We start from the raw sequence: 21299 nt of genomic DNA on the forward strand, positions 1-21299 counted from the left end.
GATAGCAAACTCACTTATGGTAAATTCATAGGTTCATGGATGCTAGGCTTGCAAGGGACCTCAACAGATCATCGAGTCCGACCCCCTGCCTAGGCAGGAAAGAGTGCTGGGGTCAGATGATCCCAGTCAGATGCCTATCCAGCCTTCTTTTAAAGACCCCCAAGGTAGGGGAGAACACCACCTCCCTTGGAAGCCCATTCCAAATTTTAGCCACCCTTACCATGAAGAAGTTTTTCCTGATACCTAGCCTAAATCAGTTTGTGACCATTGTTCCTTGTTACCCCAAGAAGTGCCCTGGTGAACAGAACATCTCTGATCCTTTGCTGTGTTCCCCTAATGAATTTGTAGGCGGCCACAAGATCACCTCTCAGCCTTCTCTTGCGAAGGCTGAAGAGGTCCAGGTCCCTCAGTATCTCCTCATAGGGCTTGTCCTGTAAGCCCCTAACCATAGGAGTGGCCCTCCTCTGGACCCTCTCAAGTCTGTCAACATCCTTCTTGAAGTACAGCACCCAAAACTGGACACAGTACTCCAACTGCGGTCTGACCAATGCCACAGAGGGGAAGTATTACCTCTTTGGTTCTATTGGTCATGCATCTGATGATGCATGATAAAGTGCGATTAGCTTTGCTGATGATTTTGTCACACTGACGACTGAACAAAGACATGTAAATAGAGTCGGATTCCATTTTTTTTTCCAGAAGCCCACAACATTTACAGAGTGAGAGAGACAGAAATTAACACTGACATAATGGGCTAAGTCAGTGATTCTCAACCAAGGTGCTGGGGCACCTTGGGATACCCTCAGGTCCTTTGAAGGGTGCCCTGAGGTGTGAGGAGATAAGGGAGGTGTGATGAGATAAGTAGATCAGCTAAACAGGTATGTGCAGGCTCAGTCTTGTCCCTGCCTGGATGATCCCAGACCTCCAGTGCCCAGCCCCTTTGCAAGGAGGTTAGTACTATAATATATTAACTAATTTTTTAAACTGGTGTCACTCAATTCACAAAAATTATGGAGGGGTGCCTTGAGCCTAGTGAGGGTTGCCTCAAGTCCAAAAAAGTTGAGAACCACTGGGCTAAGTCCTCCCACAAATTAGAGCAGATTTCCATGCTGGGGTTTAGACAGGGGCCAACCTGGTTAATGTGGCAAGTTGAATAACCTAATTATAATAATCCCCTAAGAATCTTTACATCAGAAAGAATTATTATAGTCTGCTGTACCCCAGGGCTTGAAAATACCCCAGTTCTTCCAGCACAACCCTGAAGCCAGGCTCAGAGAGAGAAGCAAGAGAGACTGGACCACACTGGCTGCATACCAGCAAAGGATTTCCTATACCATTTGGAGGCTGCTTTAAGTGGCAGGGTAAAGTGAACATTAAGATTGGCCTAAATCTGGTCCAATATTTCTTAAAATATTTTGCATCACAAAAATGACCTAAAATAATTAAGAAATAGATGACAGTTCTATTGTTATAAGGAAGTGGTTTCGAATCAGTCAGGCCTACTAACCAAGGAATCACAGGTCTTTCATCAGTTCCCATTTAGGTTAATTGCTATGTTCACTAACCAGTTAATCAAAAAAGGAGAACTATCAATCTTCATAGGAACAGTAATGAAATTCTAACACCACAGTAATTTACCACCCCATGCTTTCATGATCAGATAAAGGATGCCCTTTCATTTTAAATGTTTTATTCTAAGGGCTTCCTCTTTAAATTAACTACTTCAGAAACTGGAACCTTTACCTGTCAAAATTATGAGTCTAATTCCTATAATTTATTTTTCATATATATTAATAATAAAACGATAAACTACTCAGTCATGTCCAAGGTCAAGTCACTAGATCTTTAGTGTTTATTCAGGCTCTGGACAATGGGTGCTCTCCAGCAGGGGCCTTAAATTGAAAGGTGACATTTGCAGCACACACTTTAAAATGTGCATCGGTCTCATTACATATGCACCTAAATGATTATCATTGTGATCCTGCAACTGTAGCACACATACTTCTGGTTAAATGTTCTTCTTCTGGGAAGTCAATGTGTCTCCTTTTACTGCTTGAACAGACTGCAGGAAGTCTAATGCATTCCTCCTAGAAACTTTAGGCTAAAACTCATCTATGCCACTCCTTGGTTTGAAAATGGAAGCCACTTCCTAAGCTTAGATCATATAAAATATGAAATACCCAAGTTCCTTTGTTTATTTCTAGCTATCTTGTTTAACTTCTCAAATATATTTTAGACGAGGGCTGTCCAACTTCAGTGGGGCTGGGGGCCGCAGTGCGCAGGCCATATGTTGTGGGGCAGACCCCTGGAATCCCCCTCGTATTCCCCACTGAGCAGGCAGGCACTACCAGCAGTGGCACAACCTCCTCCTGGACCTTCCTATGCCATGCAGGCCCCTTGGCCCACAGGCTGCCAGTTGAACAACCCTGTTTTAGACAAGTAAACCTCAGTGGAAATAAACATAAGAACTTTAAGAGTGAGTTGTTGCAGTATAGTCACACTTTGGCTCCCATTCCCAAGTGCAGTATACCATGGGTATAGCCATCAGAGGCTTAATCTTCCTCTGTTCCCCAAACCACTAACCTCTCCATCCTGAAAGTGTTTCTTGAGCTGCTTCAGCATATGAATAAGCTTCTTGGACTGCACTCCACTGTAAGCCAGCAGCATGCTACCAAACTGACGCTCAGTGATCCGCCCATTCACAGGGTCATGCCGTTCAAACTAGAAGAGAAAATCAAAACCAACAGCACAATATTAAAGCAGAATTCCATTTCAGTAGGAAACAGGTGTTTTATTCAGGATGGACATAAACATCTACAATAAGACAGAGGTAAATGCTGTTAGCAGGACTTTCTAGAAGCAACTTTAATTATGTTGAACATTCCCATCTCCATCAATAAGTGAGTATTTTTTCTACAAGTGAATGCCTTTTGGAAATGCCTTTATCTTCATCTACTTGTTCCACTACACAGAGGAAAAGCAGGCTGGCTGGGAACAAACAATTACAATTCAGGATGGATAAATCTAATAAAAGCCAAACCAGATTTACTACTTAAGAAAAAAGTTCACGCTTGAGGTAAAATTTGGCATCACAGGTTTCTAAGGGTACAAGGTAAAAGTTGAGCAATGCTATACACTTCATGCCACATGCACCAAGTCTTAGAAGCATCACAGAGAAACCAAACTGCAGCTAGTAACACTTTCTCACATTATGCTACTGCACAGAAACATGAATAAAAGCACATGTATGCAATGAAAAAGTATTTGTGTTCTGAAGGGCTGGGGGAAAGAGGGAAGGGAAGGAAGACATGGTTTGGTGGTCAATAAGCCAGGAAGAAAAAATCTTCCTTACAAGAAACAAAGTCTTTCATCACTCCACCCTCTATCCCATTCTATTCCAAGTTCCTTCCTCACTCTCTTGATCTTATCACAAAAGCCTTAAAGTAACACAAACCAACAAACAAACCAACTCTCCAAACAAACCAGACCCACCACGAGTCTACAAACCATCACTCTGCTCATTCTGATGGTACATTTTAAACATTTCCTTCCAATCCCTTGCTGAACTTGTCTATTTGGATTATAAACTGGTTGGTGCAAACATTACTGTAACAAGAAAGAAGAAAAGTAAATGAAAACTTACTCTGTCAGTCCTTTGACTTAACAAGTTTGTTAAAGTTACCATTTTCCTAGTCAGTAAATGCTAGTAACTTTGGGCAATTTGATGTCTGTTAATACCTGTGCAGGTAAAATCAAAATGATGAATTTGTCTAATTCTCTAAGAGCTGATACCACAGAGTAAAAATCCACTAGACTATTAAAGCAAAGTAAAGCCAGCAGCTATCCCTTAATTTCCTTGTTCCACAACAAACACTTCCATTAAACATCTCTCTCTCTCCCTTTAGAAGCCCAAGTAAATAGACTTGCTGCACATCATGAATGTTAAGCTCAAACTATCAGAGCCATGTATGTATATATGCCTGGGGGAGGGTGCTCTTTGCCCCATACTCATCTTAGCAGCCAGTTACATTTAGGTATAGGGCACCAGGCCTCAGCTAAAGGAGCCTGTTCAGGCTGTTTTTAAAAATTTCATAGGATCATAGGAAAGTAAGGCTGAAAGGGACCTCACAAGATCATCTAGTTCAGGCCTCTGCCAAAGCCAAGACAATCTGTGACTAAGCCATCCCAGCCAAGTATGTGCCCAACCTGCTCTTTATTCTATTTTTGTTTCAGAAAATCAAAAAAAAAGAAAAAAGAAAAAAATGGTAATCATGCTTAACTACTCTATTTTGAGGGGGATAACTCAGGAATCTCTATAACGGGGCAGGCAAAATATAGCCTGTGGGCTGGATCTGGCCCACCAGGCAATTCCACCCAGCCTGTAAGCACCCACCAATTCATCGTACCCCACCCAGCCTGCACGCCTTGCTCCCATCTTGGTGCACAGGAGGGCCTGGCCCAGCCAGCATGCAGCTTCTGGGCGGGGCTGGCTGCTGCCACTACTGCATCTGACGGGGACCTGCTCAGCTTCCCCATCCTCCAGCAGCTCCTCCTTGTCTCCCTGCTGAAGCGCTTGCTCCAGGCAGCAGGTAGGGAAGTGGAGGGTGTAGGGGGAGCTGCGGTGGGGGAGCACTGCAGCTGGGCAGGGGTGGGGAGCATGGGGCTGGTAGGGCCATCCCTGCCCCCCTCCTTCCCCACACACACTCCTCCAATAGTGCACAACCTCCACTGCTAGTGGCAGCAGCAGCAGTAGCAGCAAGCAGGGACCCTCGGGGCGCCCCTGCCCAGGAGTGCGCAACTTGTGTTGCACATGGGGGCAAGGAGTGCAGCCTGCCTGGCCCACCTCTATTATGCTGGGCTCCTTGTGGCGTGTGTGCAGATCCCAGCATTTGTGTGCCACCGGAGGAAGCCCCAAGCAATGGAGCCAGCTGCATTCCCCACCACGTGCAGCTGCTGGGACTCCACCAGAAGTGACGAGGAGCTCTGCCCCTACTTCTGTGGTGGCAGGGAGGGGCGAAGGCAGCTGACTCTGCCACTTGGGGCTTCCCTCCAGTAACATGCAAGTGCCAGGAGCTGCACATGCGCTGCGAGGAGCCCAGCGTGATAGAGGCAGGCCAGGCAGGCTGCACTTCTTGTCACCATGTCCAGCTCTGGCTGGAGCCAGCAGCGGGAGCTGTGCGCCATATCGGGGAGTGTGGAGTGCCCTCCCTCGCACCCCACAACTCACTTCACCCCCCCCAACACCTCCCACATATGCCCCCCCCGCAACATCCCCATACCCTATACACACACACACACACACCCACCCCAATCATACCCCCCACACAAAATACAAGAGTAAGACTTTATTTTTGACTTATTAAGCAGTCACTTCTCTATACATTATACAAACACAAAACATGACAAAAATATTTTTTTGTAAGAAAATTAAAATACGTTACAGTGAATGTTAGACTTTTAGCATATGATTTAGTTTTTTTCTGGTTCAGTCCCCCCCTTCCCTCCCCAAGGAGTACTTCTGCGGGAAGGAGAGGGACTTCCAGTGACAAAGGTCAGGGGGCAGGACTTCTTGTCCCAAGACAGCGCCCAGGGGGCAAGGCGCCTATCAAAGGCCAGGGCTACCCTTGTGGCCTTTGACAGCTTACCAAAACGCATTAAGTGGCCCTCCAGCAGAAACAGTTGCCCAGCTCTGCCCTGCATAATTCAAATTGGCCAGAAAAATTCTGCCTCAACTCCAGACTCGCCTACCAATTTGAAGTCAGTGGATTTTAGAGGAAAGGAACTATGTCATACTTAAGATGGAAACTCAGTCTCAGTTACAACTTCTGTAGAACAATTGATGTTGTTCTACAATGAAGCTAAGTCTTCCCATGGAAGAGAACTCAAAATTGATTTTGCACTATTCTGATTGATTGTTTAACTCTGTTCTCTCTCTACCCCATTACTGTTCCTAATTACACATCAAACACAAAAGTAAGTGACCTTGCCAACTGAGTCAGCGCGGGGAGGGCAGGGAAGGTAAAAACTAGAAGCCCTATTCAGTATTCCTCCTTCTGGAGACAGGATTCTGAAAGCCACTTGCTATTTAAATCAAGATCTTAATACCTAGTGTTCTTTAGTTACACGCATCCCAATAAGGCTGCTTGTAAACAAGCTATTGCTATTTGCATGGTAATGAAGAGTTCTGGATAAATAATTCATAATAAATAATTTATTTGACTGATTTAACTGCTTTTTAGGATCACAAATTGTCTGCAAGGTGATAAATTCAAATTTAATTTGAAATTTACCAAGTAATTATTGGCCTACAGCTTGGTGATGAGCAGTTTGAGCAAATTTGAACTCTTTTAAATTAAATATATTGGCAACATGGATTCAGTTTCTGCATTTCTGGTGTAAATCTCACATTAAAAATTATTCTTTGTAAGATTAATTTAATTAACTAATTATCAGGGCAAATATTCTGGCTGTTGGATAATTAAATTTTGGAAGGCAATATAGCTCCTGCTTAGAGGTCCAAGCAAGAAAGGCGGTTCAAAGAAAAAAATTCCAATTTGACCTAGGAAATCATTCTTTTCCTCTGAATTTGAGCAAGCTGTGCATTATTTGAGAACACGCACAACCTTGGCTTGTAATACAATAATAATCACCAAATCAACGGTACAAACCAAAAACATTACATCCTCCTCTCCTTCAGTCTTGCAGGTGTCAGGAGTCAAGATGGCAGGCCAGCAGACAAGCTGCCCGAGCGCCTCCAGCTGGCCACAGTTAAAGTGCTTGGGTATGGTTGCAGCATATGAACAGCAGCCCTTGCAATGCTCTGTGCACTTGCAACAAGATAGGTTTCCTTTCTCTCTAGTCACAGTGCTCTTGACTTGGTTGTTCAGTCCTAGTTCTGATTCCTGATACTTGGCTTCTCTGTTCCCTAGTCCAGCTCCTGATGCTCAGCTCTCAGCTGAAACCTGTGAATCTTTTCCTAGCTCCTGAATGAACCTCTACTTAGCCAGAACCCTTGCCTAGCTCCTAGTCTCTAGTTCCTGCCTAGCTCCTATTCTGGTTTATGACCCTTTAGCTCTTGAACTCCCAGCACTATGTTCCTTAGTTTCGCACTTCCCAGGTTTGTGCCCTTAACCCTGACACTTGGTCCCCATGTCTGGGTCATACCTGTAACAACAAGAGAGTAAGGCTTTCATTTTTACTACACATGAAAGAGTTTTAAACCTGTTAAGCTGAATTTGAATTGGTAGTATCAGAATCAGAACACATAGTATTAATTTTTAGTGCTATTATGACTTACACCAAGAGATCCAAAGTCACCCTTTTAACTAAGAACTAAAGAAATCTTACTGGGAAAATCATGATTAGGCACATCAATCAAAGTCACCTTTTTCCATTATCACTTTTGGACTGTTCCATATTGTCCAGGGCAATTATCACATTATTATTAGACAATTCCTTCTCCCATGGTACAAGGGTCTCTACCACTGCTTGACCAGATACCTCTTAACAGGAACATATAGAAAAAATGCCCATGGTTCAGGATTACTGGGTCATACTCCGATAAACCAGGTAGATTAAAGACAAACCCCACAGTTTTGCTTGAGTTTTCATGGCTTGCTTTGTTTTAAAAACAGACCTAAAGTATAAGAGAAAGCAAACAAATGTACAAGAGGTGAGGAAGGGTGGGATTACTTTAAAAATAAGTGAAAATACGCAAATTTAAAATTGCAAGGTTGTTTCTGTTCTGTGCTAAACAAAGGCAAAGCAACAAACAATACTGAACTCAGACTTCTGCCAAATTATTCTGCTCTACTGCTTTGCAAAAGGCTTTCGTAGTATCTTTTCTGATTCAAAGTGCTCTATGTACTCTAAGTGCCCGTTTGTTTACAGCTGTAGAACACTTTCTGCTTGCTTACTGCACAATAAGTGTAACTTCTGTACTTTGCCTCCATGTCTTTTTGGACATCTAAGTGATGATGACTGGGAGCTTTGTCAGCTTCAGCTGAAGGTGACAAATCTATAAAAGGCTTTCTTCCAGTGTTATTCAGTTAAACAGGTATTTTGGAAGCTTTTAGATAATTTTAAGCAGTCTTAAGAAAAAACAGTTCATACACTCAATTAGATTTTTCTTTCTTCATATGTGGAGAAATAGCCTATTTTATAGCATCACAGTCTCCCAGGAAAAACAGGGAATGAGGGGAGGGAGTTCTACTACAAACATAATTTTTCTTAAAGCCTTTGTCTCCAATATGTTTTAAAGAAGAAATAAAGAAACAAGACTGACAGTTTCTTCTTATCATAGTCAACCGTTGAGACCAACAACATTGTGGTACAGACAGTAAAAGAAAGAAAGAAAGTATCTGATTAATAATGGGAAAGAGAAGTTACAGTTTTTCTGTAGCTAGTAAGAGCTGATGTGAGGAAACTACTAGGGAGGGAAAACACTGAACTAATATGGTTCTTTTGGGTCCTAAAAACATGAATTAGCATTCCTCTGCTTTCAGCACACAGGACTGACCCAAAAAACTAGATAGAAGGATGTCCTATAGGGAGCTAAAAAACATGACAGATGCCCTGTTACCCTGGATAACCATGGTGACTAGTTGTTTTCCACCCTCTGATAAATGTCAAACATAGATGCTGTGTATCTTTGTTCTAAAATTGCTTTGTCCTGACAGCTCATGACTAACAGCGTATTTCAGGTTATAAATCAAGACTTGGATCCCATTTATTTGTTCTGGCATATTCTCCACATTTAAAATGCATCTTTCATAGTTTGCATTGTAAAGTAATATAGAGAAACACCCTAGAGAAATGCAGTACTGATTCAGTATCTCTAGAACACTTTCCACCATTAACCACTTGGTGCCAGTAGTCGCTGGCATATGCCTCTACAAGAAATAATGCATAATAATGTTCCTACTTGCCCCCTCAATACTCAATGCACTTGGGGTGCTGAACAAGCATTATATCCTGAAATACAGTAGACATTCCAAGAATTTCTAAAGGTTATAGGATGGAAAATTCAAGCTCCTCCTTACAAAAGGTTAAGATGAGAAGCCAAGCAAGGTAGCACATTTTCAAACTTTGGACACTACGACTTCACTGTTCAAACCCCAGTATTAATTAATATGGGCAATGCAGTTGTTTGAAATGAGTTTAAGTACATGTTTCTGTATTTGATGAAGATTTTGGGCACCTTAATAGAGATGCTACAACATAATACAGAGCACTTTAGAAATTATACAAATAGGGGAGAGTGGAGACTTAGCTTTTTAACAGTATTATTGGAAAGAAAACCAAAGAATGTTTTTCTTAAAAGCAGATTTCACTGATGCATTTTTGTCTTTGAGGAGTACCCGACTAGTTTATTAAAGTAGTTTTTAGTGGGAATGAATCTGCCTGTCAGTAACTAAACTGGTTGATAGAAGTATTATTGATATTACTACAAAAAGAATCAAAACACTGATATAAAAACAGCTTCACTGCTATCATTACATTTTAAAAAATATTACAAATACATCAAGAAAAATGACAGAAGATAACCCCATTTTCTATGTGCCCTCATAAATTATTAATATGAAGGTAATCTTAATATGAAGGTCTAATATGTAGGTATTCTTTAGTTTAATTTAATTAATTGTCTGAATTTAAAAGCATAGCTACACACACTCAAAATCTAGGTAGATAAAAATTACAGCTATTAAGCAATATTAAGCAATATGTTAAGCAGCATAAAGATCATGATATTAAATTTCATTTAATTTTACAGTTCAACTGCTATATGGAAAACAAGACCTTACAAGATGAGAAAAACTGTGGCCACCTGGAAATGATCTGTTTTTCAGATACCTTCCCTTGAATAACTTTTGGTAGCAAGATAAGCAAAGGAATCTACCAAAGACTTTTGGACCCCTAATTCTTTACCTCTGGGGTTGGTTGTTCTTGGTTTGTCCCAGAGGCTTTTACCTAAGAAAAAACAAAATGTCATCCTTTGACATCACCCAGACCAAATCTATTTAAAGATGCTAAAATTAGAAATATGTTATTTAAAGTGCTAGAGCTTCCTAAATACGGACACTAAGAATATGAATACCTTTTCTTCCTCCTTTCTGCTTCCACCAGCTGTAACACTTCCTCTTGCCAGGAAATTAAGTAGCTCTGGTAGTTACACAACCATCTGCTATCAACAGTGGGGCACATTCCTTTAGGGTTCTAAGCAGCTGGGGAGGTGAAGACTATATACTCCACTTTAGATTTAAGCCTTCTCAGCTGTTAAGTAACATGCTGTAACAGTCTGGGACTATTGAATTTCAACCTTTCTAAAACCAAGGGAAAGAGAGAAAAATTCCTTAAGTCATCCACATATATTCAAGAGCTATAAACCAACCTATGTTTGTCTCTAGGATTACAAGTAGTTAAATACACAATCACATCTTTTAAAATAGAAAGAAAGAAATAAAAAACTAGTTACCATTAGAGTTCAAAGTTAATGTGGCAGAACACATTGTTCAACTGCAATATGCAAGTGTTGCATAAAAGCAGTTTCATCTTAAGTTGTTAGCTTTTTGTTTTCCCTCCGGACAGTCTGCCTTTAGGAAGGCTCAATTTCTATTAGTTCCTCAAGGAAAGATTTCTCATTTCAGCCTTCTCTACTCCTTTTAAACATACCTTAGCAATGTGAAAGAATAACTATAACTATAAAAAAACCTCAGTCTTGAGATGCACTCTCCTGAGATTTCAGGTACAAAGAGCTATTTAAAAATCAAGAACAGTGCTTTTTCACCATTTCTTTTACTTCACTGAAACCAAACAGATTGAACTTCTGTTATTCAAAGCATACACAGAGCCTGCAGTTGCTGGGGAAGAATGTTTGTGAATTAAAATAGGCAGGCAAAGGGGGAACTATATTATATTACCTTACTGAGAGTGCAGGAACAAGTCATCCCAATGCACAGGAAGACTAGCAAGTATGGTAGAAGACCAGCTTGGCTTAGCAAGGAACACTTCAGTAAGCTAAATCACGAAAAGGAAGCTAATAGGAAGTGGAAAACTGGACAAACAACTAGGGAGGAATATAAGAGTATTGTTCGGGCCTGTAGGGATGAAGTCAGAGAGGCCAAAGTGCAATTAAAGTTGCAGCTAGCAAGGGCCATGAAGGGTTACTTCTACAAGTATGCCAGTAACAAGAGGAGGATCAGGGAAAGTGTGGGTCCCTTGCTGAATGGGGAGGCAACCTAGTGACAGAGGATGCAGAAAAGGCTGAAGTACTCAATGCCTTTTTCACCTCAGTCTTCACAGGCAAGGTCAGCTCCTAGACTCCTGCACTGGGCAGCAATTTAGGGAGGAGGTGAACAGACACCTATGGCAAAAGAACAGGTTAGGGCAGGGGTGGGCAAAATACAGCCCGCGGGCCACATCTGGCCCGCGAGGCCATTTTATCCAGCCCATGGGGCCCCTAAAAAATGCAGAAAATTAGTATTTCTCTGCCCTTGGTTCCTGTCAAAAATGGCAGGAATTAAGGGCAGTAGGACCCAGGGGAAGCCTGGTGGGCTCCAACAACAGCAGGGTCTGCCCAGCCCCGCCCCCCCAGCTGGAAGCCCCTGCCAGGGTTTCTGGCCTGGGAGCACGTGGCTGCCCCACACGGGAACCACAGGCAAGCTGGGGGGAGTGGCTCCTTCCCTGCCCTGCCCTGTGGCAGGCGCCCCATGCTGCAGCTGCTCGCAGCCTGTGTGGGACTGCCTGTGCCTGCTCCGGACAGCCCTATGCAGGCTGCGAGCAGCTGCAGCAGGGAGTGCCATCCATGGGGCGGGGCCGCTTTTCCCCCTGCGCTCCTTCCCTGCCTGGAGAAAAGTGGTCTCTCACCTGCCCTATGGCTGGCACTCCCTGCTGCAGGTGCTCACAGCCCACATGGGGCTGTCTGGAGCAGGCACAGGCAGCCCCAGGCAGGCTGTGAGCAGCTGCAGCATGAGGCACTGGGCAGGAGGCGGGCGAAGGGCTGCTTCCCCCCCACCCATGCTCAGCACCACCTTGTAACCCAGCCCCATTGCCAGGCTGACAGTGGGGCGGGTTACAAGCTGGTGCTGAGTGCAGGGAGGAGCACCCCTCTCTCGCCCTGTGGCCAGTGCCCCACGCTGCAGCTGCTCGCAGCCTGCCCGGGACTGCCTGTGCCTGCTCTGGACAGCCCCACGTGGGCTGTGAGAGCCTGCAGCATGGAGTGCTGGCCATGGGGCGGGTGAGGAGCTGCTTTTCCCTGCGCTCATGACCAGCTTCTTCCCTGCCAGCGAGCAGGGGGTTGGGGCTGTGTGCTGCCCCCAGCCTGTACCACAGGGCTGGGGGGTACTGGGTGTGAGTGGGCGGGGAGCCAGTGGGAGCATGGGGTCCGCATCGGTGCCTCAGAATCTGTGCCGGCGGGGCCCAGAGCAGGGTGGCAGGAGCGCGGGGTCCCAGCTGGCAGGGGCTCTACGGAGCCAAGCCAGCTCCCCCCTCTCCCTGCTGGTGCAGCGCAGCCCAGCTCCACAGACCCCTGCCAGCCTGCACACTGCTTTGGGACTGCTGGTGCTGGCCCTGGGACATTGGTCCTAAGACATTGGGACATTGGTCCCAAGATGGTGACCAGGGGATGGAGCACCTGTCAAGGGGCGGGGCTACCCATGCGGCCCTCAACAGCCTGCCAAAACTGGGTAAGTGGCCCTCCGCCTGAAATAACTGCCTGCCGCTGGGTTAGGAACTACTTAGGAAAGTTGGATACACACAAGGGTGTTGAGGCAGCTGGATGATGTGATTGCAAAGCCACTTGTCATCATCTTTGAAAACTCATGGCAATCAGGAGAGGTCCCAGATGATTAGAAAAGGGCAAATATAGTGTCCATCATTAAGCAAGAGAAAAAGGAGGATCCAGAGAACTACAGACTCATGTCAGTCCCTGGAAAAATCATGGAGCAGGTCCTCAAGGAATCCATTTCTAAGCACTTAGAGAAGGTGATAAGGAACAGTCAGCATGGATTCACCAAGGACAGGTCATGTCTGACCAACATGATCACCTTGTATGATGAGATGACTGGCTCTGTGGATGTGGGGAGAGAAGTGGATGTGATATGATAAACCTTGACTTCAGCAAGGCTTTTGATATGATTTCCCACAACATTCTCACAGGCAAGCTAAAGAAGTACAGGTTGGTTGGTTGAATGGATTGTAAAGTGGATAGAAAACTGGCTGGATCATTGGGCTCAGAGGGTAATAGTCAATGATTTGATGTCTAGCTGGCACTCAGTATCAAGTGGAGTGCCCCAGAGGCCAGTTTTTTTCAATTTTCTTCATCAATGACTTGGACGATGGCATGCACCTTCAGCACATTTGCAGATGACACCAAGCTGTGGGGAGTAGTTGATATACTGAAGGGTAGGGTTAGGATTCAGAAGGCACATCTTCTCTGAAGCAGACCTATAGGTATGTCTGGATCAGAGAAGCTATATGATACAAAGGCTGCAAACAGATATCACCTTTATCCTAGGATAAACTATTTTATCCTGGGATGAAGTGCATCATAAAGACATTCATGTTCACTGTCCCAAGTTACATCCTGAAGAAGTTTCCCAGATAAGAAGTAGTAACAGTTTATCCCAGGACCGTGCATCATTGAATCAACAGCAAAAAAGCAGCAGTGCATTCAGAAGTTGCTCACTAAACTCTGGTTAGAAAGGTGATGTGTGTAAACACCAATCCAGGGATATTTCTGTTCCAGGAGAAACACAGGCACAATTTATCTAGGGACAAATGCAACATCTGTTCCAAGCCAAAGAGTAGTAAGATATCATCCTTCAGTAGGTAGATTTTAAACCAAAAGCAGAATCATCTTTGCCAAAACAATCAAGACCCTAAAAACCTGCATCACTGAAGCAATAAGAATGCAGTCAGTTGTAAAGCAACACAGCATGATGTAAATAAACATATTTGATTTTTCTTAACATTAACACAGAAATAATGACACCTTCCAAGCAGTTTGTTGATTATCTGCCAATTACAATTCCCTAAAAGTAGCTAAAAAAAGATATTATTTTTTCAGAGAGGGAGCCCAAGTAGCTATAATTGCCTTCAGCCAAGATATTCTAAGAGTCCCTTTTTGCCTGCAGCTGTAACTCAGAATTACAGGTGTGTGTAAACAATAGATCTATATCATTGACACCATCTGTTCCCACTATTCACTATCAATTACTATATTTGCTTTGACCATCTCTTGCACCAGGCAAGTTGGTGCATCATTTTCTATTAGGACAGCTAGAAGAAGAGATATAAAACTTAAATCATGGCTCTGTGTTGCCACTACAAATAATAAAGGTTGGGGGTTTTTTTTTTGCTGTTCTTGGGGGCTTTTTTGTTTTTTAAAGAAATGTATCATTGGTAGAAAGCACAGTAGCAGCAAATTATAAATAAAATTTAGAAGGATGGCTTCCACCTTGATGCCCAAGCGATAGCACTATTCAGTCATTTTCCATTGTTTAGTGCTACACAACAAAAAGTTCAGAATAGGATCTGAAGGCGCCTCCCCAACACAGAGCAGATTGGGACTGCAAAAAAATACTTCTGATCAAACAGCTTTAGGTTGCTTTTGTCTAAATGAAAAACCAGCGTGACCTTCCCACGCATCTTGTGCTATGGTCAAGATAAAATACAACACAGAAAGCCAGACAAGGGTGTGATGAAGAGCGTGTGTGGAGGGAGCTGCGAAGAGACAGGAGGTAGGGAAATTTTAAATAATGTCACTATAGAGACTAGCTTGAAAGACTTTTAATTGGAGTTTACACTAGCACTTCACAAATCTCAAGAGCAACTAAGATACAATGCTGAGTGAAGAAAAAAAATGCCATGAAACCCCCAAGGTACCATCATTAAGTGATAGCCTTTCCAAGCTGTCACTTTACATATGGTGTTGAGGGAATTCTTGCAGATACTAACAGCAAAATAAGTAGTAATAACCATTGTTCTCTTGTCACAATGATGCCAGAATACAATACTAAACAAATAGGTAATTAAGGAGATTTTTAAATAGTTTCCATACAAAGTGTAGAAGGCAAAACCACCATTGTATCAGAGTGCCTCAACAAAATCAAGATAATAAGCCAAAATCTCCCATTTCCTAAGCTACTTTGTACTGCTAAGTGTCCTTAAACTATCACTGGAAGTCTCATTATCTAAGGGGAAAGTATCAATGCAGACAGCTATACTGCTTCTTGAAAATAAATAAATTAATCACCCTGCTGTGATCCTCTAGCCCTAGAGATTTCCCACACCTCAGAGCCCTATGGACTGCAGCAGCTGCGATCCCAACAGTCTGGCGGTTTCTTGGAGGAGACCCTGCTACATGTGCAAATTAAAGCTTGATAGCAACCAGCTATAAAGTTAGTACATGTTGCTGAGGTCTAACTTTAGAGCTGATGGAGCTTTTTATTATGTGACAGCTACTTTGCATGTGTAGCTGGTCTCCAAGTAATTGCGCAAGTAACCAGTTAATTGTGCAATACCTGCAATATGTAGAGGGGTCCCGATTGTCATTACAGGTTTCTGAGTACAATGACAAAGCTCAGAATGTCTTAAGGCAGTGAGAACCAGCCTCCCTAGCAGGCCTGCCACAGGGTAAAACCTGCACCTCTCTCAAGTGCCAGTCCAACGGCTCTCCCCTGCTCAATCTGTTGCTCTTTCTTCCTGCCTCATTTTCTACTCTGCTTCCTGCTCCCTGCCAAATCTGTTGCTTTGCTTTCTGCTCCCTGACTTATCTGCTGATGTGTTTCTTGATTGCCATGTGCCACACACAGAGGCTGCCCCTTCCACTTGTGGTATGTGTCACTGGTGTTTCATCCTTGTTTTAAGCCATTCATATAGAAAACTCCACATTTACACTGGAAATATAAATCCTGATGTTTAGGGTCACTAACCAACTTTTAAGTAATCACATTATAAATAATTTTTTTCCAAAGGCAGATTGCTTTTTCCACAGGCAGATTACAGAAATGTTTCCTTTTGGCATCTGGAAATCTCCAAACAAATGGTTTTGAACTCAACTAAACAAAAGTAAAAAAAAGAAATCTAACATATGAGTAAGTTAAAGTGTGGCATGGCTATCAGCTGCAGCTTTGATTATTTATCACTATCAGGGTACAGGTGACTGAGACAGTAAAAGGCTTCTATATTACATTTGTAAAAACAAAAAACTATGGATATAAAGTTTCTGCTTGATCTTTGAAAATTGTTATTCTCTATGTACTTCATGTATCATTTCAGAAAGTCACTGTTATAGTGTGTAAATTAATAAAAGAATAAATAGTGTATTTCATATATAAGGCATTCAAAGCCATTCTGTAAAGCAGTAAAATACCTATCAATAATAGACTGAGACCTAGGAAGAAAAAAACCTTTAAATTCTCAGGAATAGTTTATATTACTGGAAATTAGAACTGGTTTTACAGAGAAGACTGGTGGTCCAGGGTAGTAGTCTTATGTCTTATTTTTACAAAAAACACTGGAGGGTTTTTAATCCCCCCACCCCCACCGTTGTGCAGTCAGCAGGACTTGGCAGATGAGTTCTCAGTTCAACATTTCTTCTACAGGATAGCTTCTCTAGCTGCCCAGGAGCTATACACTGAAAAACATCAGCTCAGTTTCTGCTGTGAGACTTATATGACTTTCTTATTCAGTGGCAAGAGCACTACCTAGCATGCCATATGAACAGCCATGGAATCACTAAGCATGAAAGCATATTATAACATAGGACTACCGGCAAACGTCTGAATTTCCTCAACTCCCACACCAAAATGCATTTCATAGTTACATCCATAGTTACTACTATGCCACTTGCCATTGCAAAAATACTGATGTGTTTACTGCACCAGCATATTTTAAACCCCCACAAAAAAACAGGAATATATACTTTTGGAATATGCGTGTGTGTGCCAATTAAAAAAAAATGAAGATGAAAAACCACGAAATGTAATGATTACATAACTTACTTCAAATATCCAGAAATTCCAGGAACAAGTGCTGCCAGAGCCTGTGTTGATTGCTAAATTTTCTGCAGGTAATCTGTATGCTTCAAAAGTAAAGTCAAACACCTGTTTGCCCCAAATACTGCAGTCCCTTCACATTCTTCTAGTATTGAATATTTAAATGCATGTATTTTAAAAAGGGCTTTTGATTTTCTAGGAAGATGTTCCTGAAAAATCACAAGCGAGCTACATGCCTAAAGACTTATGCATATTTTCCCTCCCTCTTCTGCAAATAAGAATAAGGAAAAAGCACAAAACATAAAGAAGTCCTTAGTTTGAGTGGAAAAAACCTCAGAGAATATCCCTCAACCAGAAGCAATATAGGAGAGCTAATTCTGTAAAATGTTCAGGGTGTGAGTAGAGATACAGGGATGACAACACAATACAACACCAAGTCACCCAAGCCAAGAGTAACAAGGATTTAGAAATATCCGACAAATTATAATTTTTGTACCATTAACTAATTTTTAGGGCAATAGCCTGACTTCTCTTTAGATAGTATTTGCCCAAAGTTTTATTTGACAAGCTATATACATTATTTATTTGCAAACCACTGCAAAGCTGGCTCTATTTACTAGTCTGAAGAAGCAATCAGTCTGGACTTCTGTCATGTTACATATTTAGCTATGTATTAAAAGGGAAAAAGGCTTTCCTCTTTTTAAGAAACCTTCAACTTGCTTTCCAAACAGAAAAAGATTTAAATTATATAGTAGTAATATGTTCTACCATTTGTAAAGGTGCCAAACTATAAATAGACAGAAAAAATTGAGATAGAAACAAAATATCTAAATGTTATTCCATCTCTTTAAAATAAGTATCTCTCAAACACATATACTGATAGTTTTCTTTGTCCTTATATCTACATAAGTGTGAATCAATATACTGAAGCTATATATACAAAACAGTTGGTTTAGTAAGTAAAGATCAGACTATTTTACATTGTCTCTCTTAGATTCACCATACTAAAAATTCACTATGAACTGGTGAACTGGATTAAGAAGGTTAGTAGGCTATTTGGTAAAAATCAGTTGGGGCCATGGCTGGATGGCTAAGGGAAGATAGCTGAAGCCTCAAATAATGGAGAAGGGGGGAAAAAAAGGAGGGGGGGATTGAAGAGATCAGACATTGGGAAAACAGAAACCCAGACTGGATTGGATGATGCAGTCATCTGCCTGCCGGAGCCTGAATAGTTAGTGGGACATGACTGGAGCAAATAACTATTGCCTTTGCTAATCAAGGAGTGCAGAAGACTTGCTTTTTGCAGCCTCATCTTATCTTGCTATTTTATGTTGTCCCTTGCATTGATGTACATAGCAGACACAAAGCCTATTAACTGATTTCAGTAAGTATTTGATGGTGCCCTTCCAGATGATGACAAGCACGACTGAACTCTCAGACCCTAAACTCTCATTCAGAAATACAAATTAAAATAAAACATTCTCATTATTTATTGAACACCAAATGAATAGCAATAATTTAACCCCTCATCTCCCAAACTGAGAACTTCAGTGACTTAATTCCAGAATGAATGCTTCATTTGGAATATTAGGATCAAAAAATCCTCACAATACCAACAACAGCAGCTGAAATACTTTAAATAAAAAAAAGGAGAATGAAGTTTGATCTAAAGCTCTGCAAAAAAATTAAGCTATTTCTTGTAAAGGAAGCACTAGAAAAATTCTTTGAATGCCTTCCATTTTTCACACATTCTCTCCCTGCACCCTGGGACCAGTTTAAGTACCTCTATAGTATGAGGGTTAAAAAAGAAATGTACATTTGTCAGTGACAGTGAAATCCTGGTGAACGCTCTATGTTTGACAGATGCTTCTGCCCTATCACTGACCTTGGCATCGCAGTGCAGTCTATGATGGAAAGGAAAATTTAATTCCAGCCTCTAGCAGTTTTCTAGACTTCAATGAGCAATTTAAAAGGTTATGTAAAGAAATGCTACAGCTTTAGTGTTGTATTCATGCATAAAAACTTTGTCTGCAAGAATGATTCTTAGCAAGGCTCTTCTCCCACAGCTGCAGAAAGGAGCATTTGGGAATTGATGTGAAGGATGGAAGGAAGAGACTGGAGGGGTTGAGAAATTAGTACTACCACCACTTTAAAAACAGTTTGTTTTGACTCACTAAAAGGAAATATTAAATTAAATGGACTGCCTGGGGGAGAGTGGCAGGACAGACAATGGCAAAAATGCCACATAAGTGCCTAAAACCCATAGAAAACCCCATGAATATCAATGGGAGATGGGCACTCACCTGCCTTTTTTGAGATTGACAAATCACCCTAATGAATGTTTAGTTAAATTTAAATTAAATATGAAACATGGAATGCAACATTTTCTTTAAATACACTTAGTGGTTTAGAAAAAATTATATGCTCCAGACTTCATCAAAACACAAAGTCTTCAACTGCATCTCTAGGGGCAAAACAAACCACTAGTCTACATTTATTAAACATGGGGACCGTTGTTTACCACAGTCTTGAGTGCTTTTTCTGATGTAGAAGCTTTACCCTAATACACTTTTGTCAGAATAACAGTTAAAGAAAATGGGCAAGAAAAAAGGGGAACCCCCCCCTAAAAAAGAGCTGCTCTCAACCTAATAGGAAACACAAGTACACCTACATCTATTGTAAGTTATTTTACTGTCAAAACTGAATGCACATCACTTGGCACTTATAATAATAAAACTCACACTCCTACTTAAAATTTTCTTCCTCCCTCTATCTTCATTTATTTATTTAGAACTTGCCAACCGTAACAAGATGGAACATTGTGAGAGAGAACCACATATCCTCTACTATATTAATCTACAAAATAGCACAGTGAATACATCATATTCAGCATTCACAGCAGCTAAGTCCTTAGAAGAGAATGGACACAACACTCTAAAAACTCTCCATTCTACAAGCAGTTAGTCTTGAAACACAAATAACATTCTCCATGTAACGCTGATATATAAAGCCATTTTTATAAAAATACAGCCTCTTGCTGCCTGTTACTGAATTTATGTTCAGTCTCCATTTGACCTTGTCGCTCAATTTACCAAGCAAAATAAGTCTGCAACACTATACAGTTCAGTCTAACAATGAAAAGCAAGCTGACTGCATTCTGCCTCCTACATTCTTAATGCAGCAACAAAGTCAAGAGCTAAACTGGGGACTTCTAGGAAGATTTATAGAGCAAATCAAGAGTTCCACGTTCAAAATGTAATGCGAATGGTGAAGTAGGTGAAACTAAAATATTCAGTTCAAATAGCTGGGTCAAGGATGACATGGAAGTCAAAAGAGTTTTTTCCACTTAGAGACTGGATGCAACTGCAAACCAAAATGTTAAACTTAAAGGTTAATACATGAGGTTCACTCAACATTTTATTTTAAAAGATGACTGATATCCTAACCAGATTAAAAAGGAATTAGGTCTTTTTGTCCAGCATTTGCTCAGGGTTTTTCAGCAATTACTAAAATGCTGGTGACAGATTTGTGGACCTAGCACATTCTCCATGTAGCCACTATATTGGATTATCCAAGGAGATGGAAATCCTGTAGCCATATCAGAGCTTTCAAAAGCCTTTTTTCATTTTAAATGTTAATTTAAGTATTACAATAACTGTTCTTTTAAAATAAAATTGAAATCTCTTACATTTCCAAAAATCACCACAAATATTCCCTTCACAGAGTCTGTGAGACAGTAGCCGGGATTCAGCTCTTTATTTGTACACTCAAAATCCTGAAGTTTGACAGTTGGAATTATTAAACTTTTCAGTTTGCCAAACTCTCAGTATTATGACCAAAAACACTTTTTTCTTATTAGTCTGTTCCTCCTGATGGATCTCTTCCATGATGTCACAATTCATTGTTTGTGACAAAGCAATCAATCAATCAATCAAAGATGACTTTAAGCCTTATTTTCACAGGCTCCAAGAAACTACAATGTCCATTATTGCAAATGGAGTCATCAGTGCTCCACACCTTTGAAAATCTAGCATCACAGGCCGTGTCCAGATGGGCACGGACATTTGTTTCCCCACGGACAAGTACCAGAGGCACACCAGGGGAACGCCTGTGCCACGCGCGCTCTGGCACGCAGCAGGTTACTCTGGGTGGGGTAAGGGAGGCTGGGGCCAGAAACTGTGCTGGCCCCAGCAGCCTTACCTGGAGTCCCGGGGGGCCTTGGGGAGGCTGAAGCTGCAGTGCTCCCACAGCTGGGAGCCAGAATGTGGCTCTGGCCAGCCAGGCTCCAGTTTTGGACAGCAC

The 21299-nt window shown here is 41.8% G+C and overlaps 1 protein-coding gene across 3 annotated transcripts in view; it reads right to left on the minus strand.

Annotated features, from left to right (window-relative positions):
* The window catches only part of MICU1 (mitochondrial calcium uptake 1), a 239657-nt gene that overhangs the window by 41752 nt on the left and 176606 nt on the right, over positions 1-21299 (minus strand). For all 3 annotated transcript variants that reach the window (XR_002089378.2, XM_006265068.3, XM_019484315.1), the window contains one exon: positions 2584-2721. Coding sequence is in view for 2 of the 3 variants with exons in the window: in XM_006265068.3 (XP_006265130.2) it covers positions 2584-2721 (138 nt within the window). In the remaining variant the exon portion in view is untranslated. The remainder of the gene's footprint in view (positions 1-2583; positions 2722-21299) is intronic.

Source organism: Alligator mississippiensis, chromosome 6, assembly GCF_030867095.1.
Source record: "Alligator mississippiensis isolate rAllMis1 chromosome 6, rAllMis1, whole genome shotgun sequence".
In the NCBI taxonomy this organism is placed as follows: Eukaryota; Metazoa; Chordata; order Crocodylia; family Alligatoridae; genus Alligator; species Alligator mississippiensis.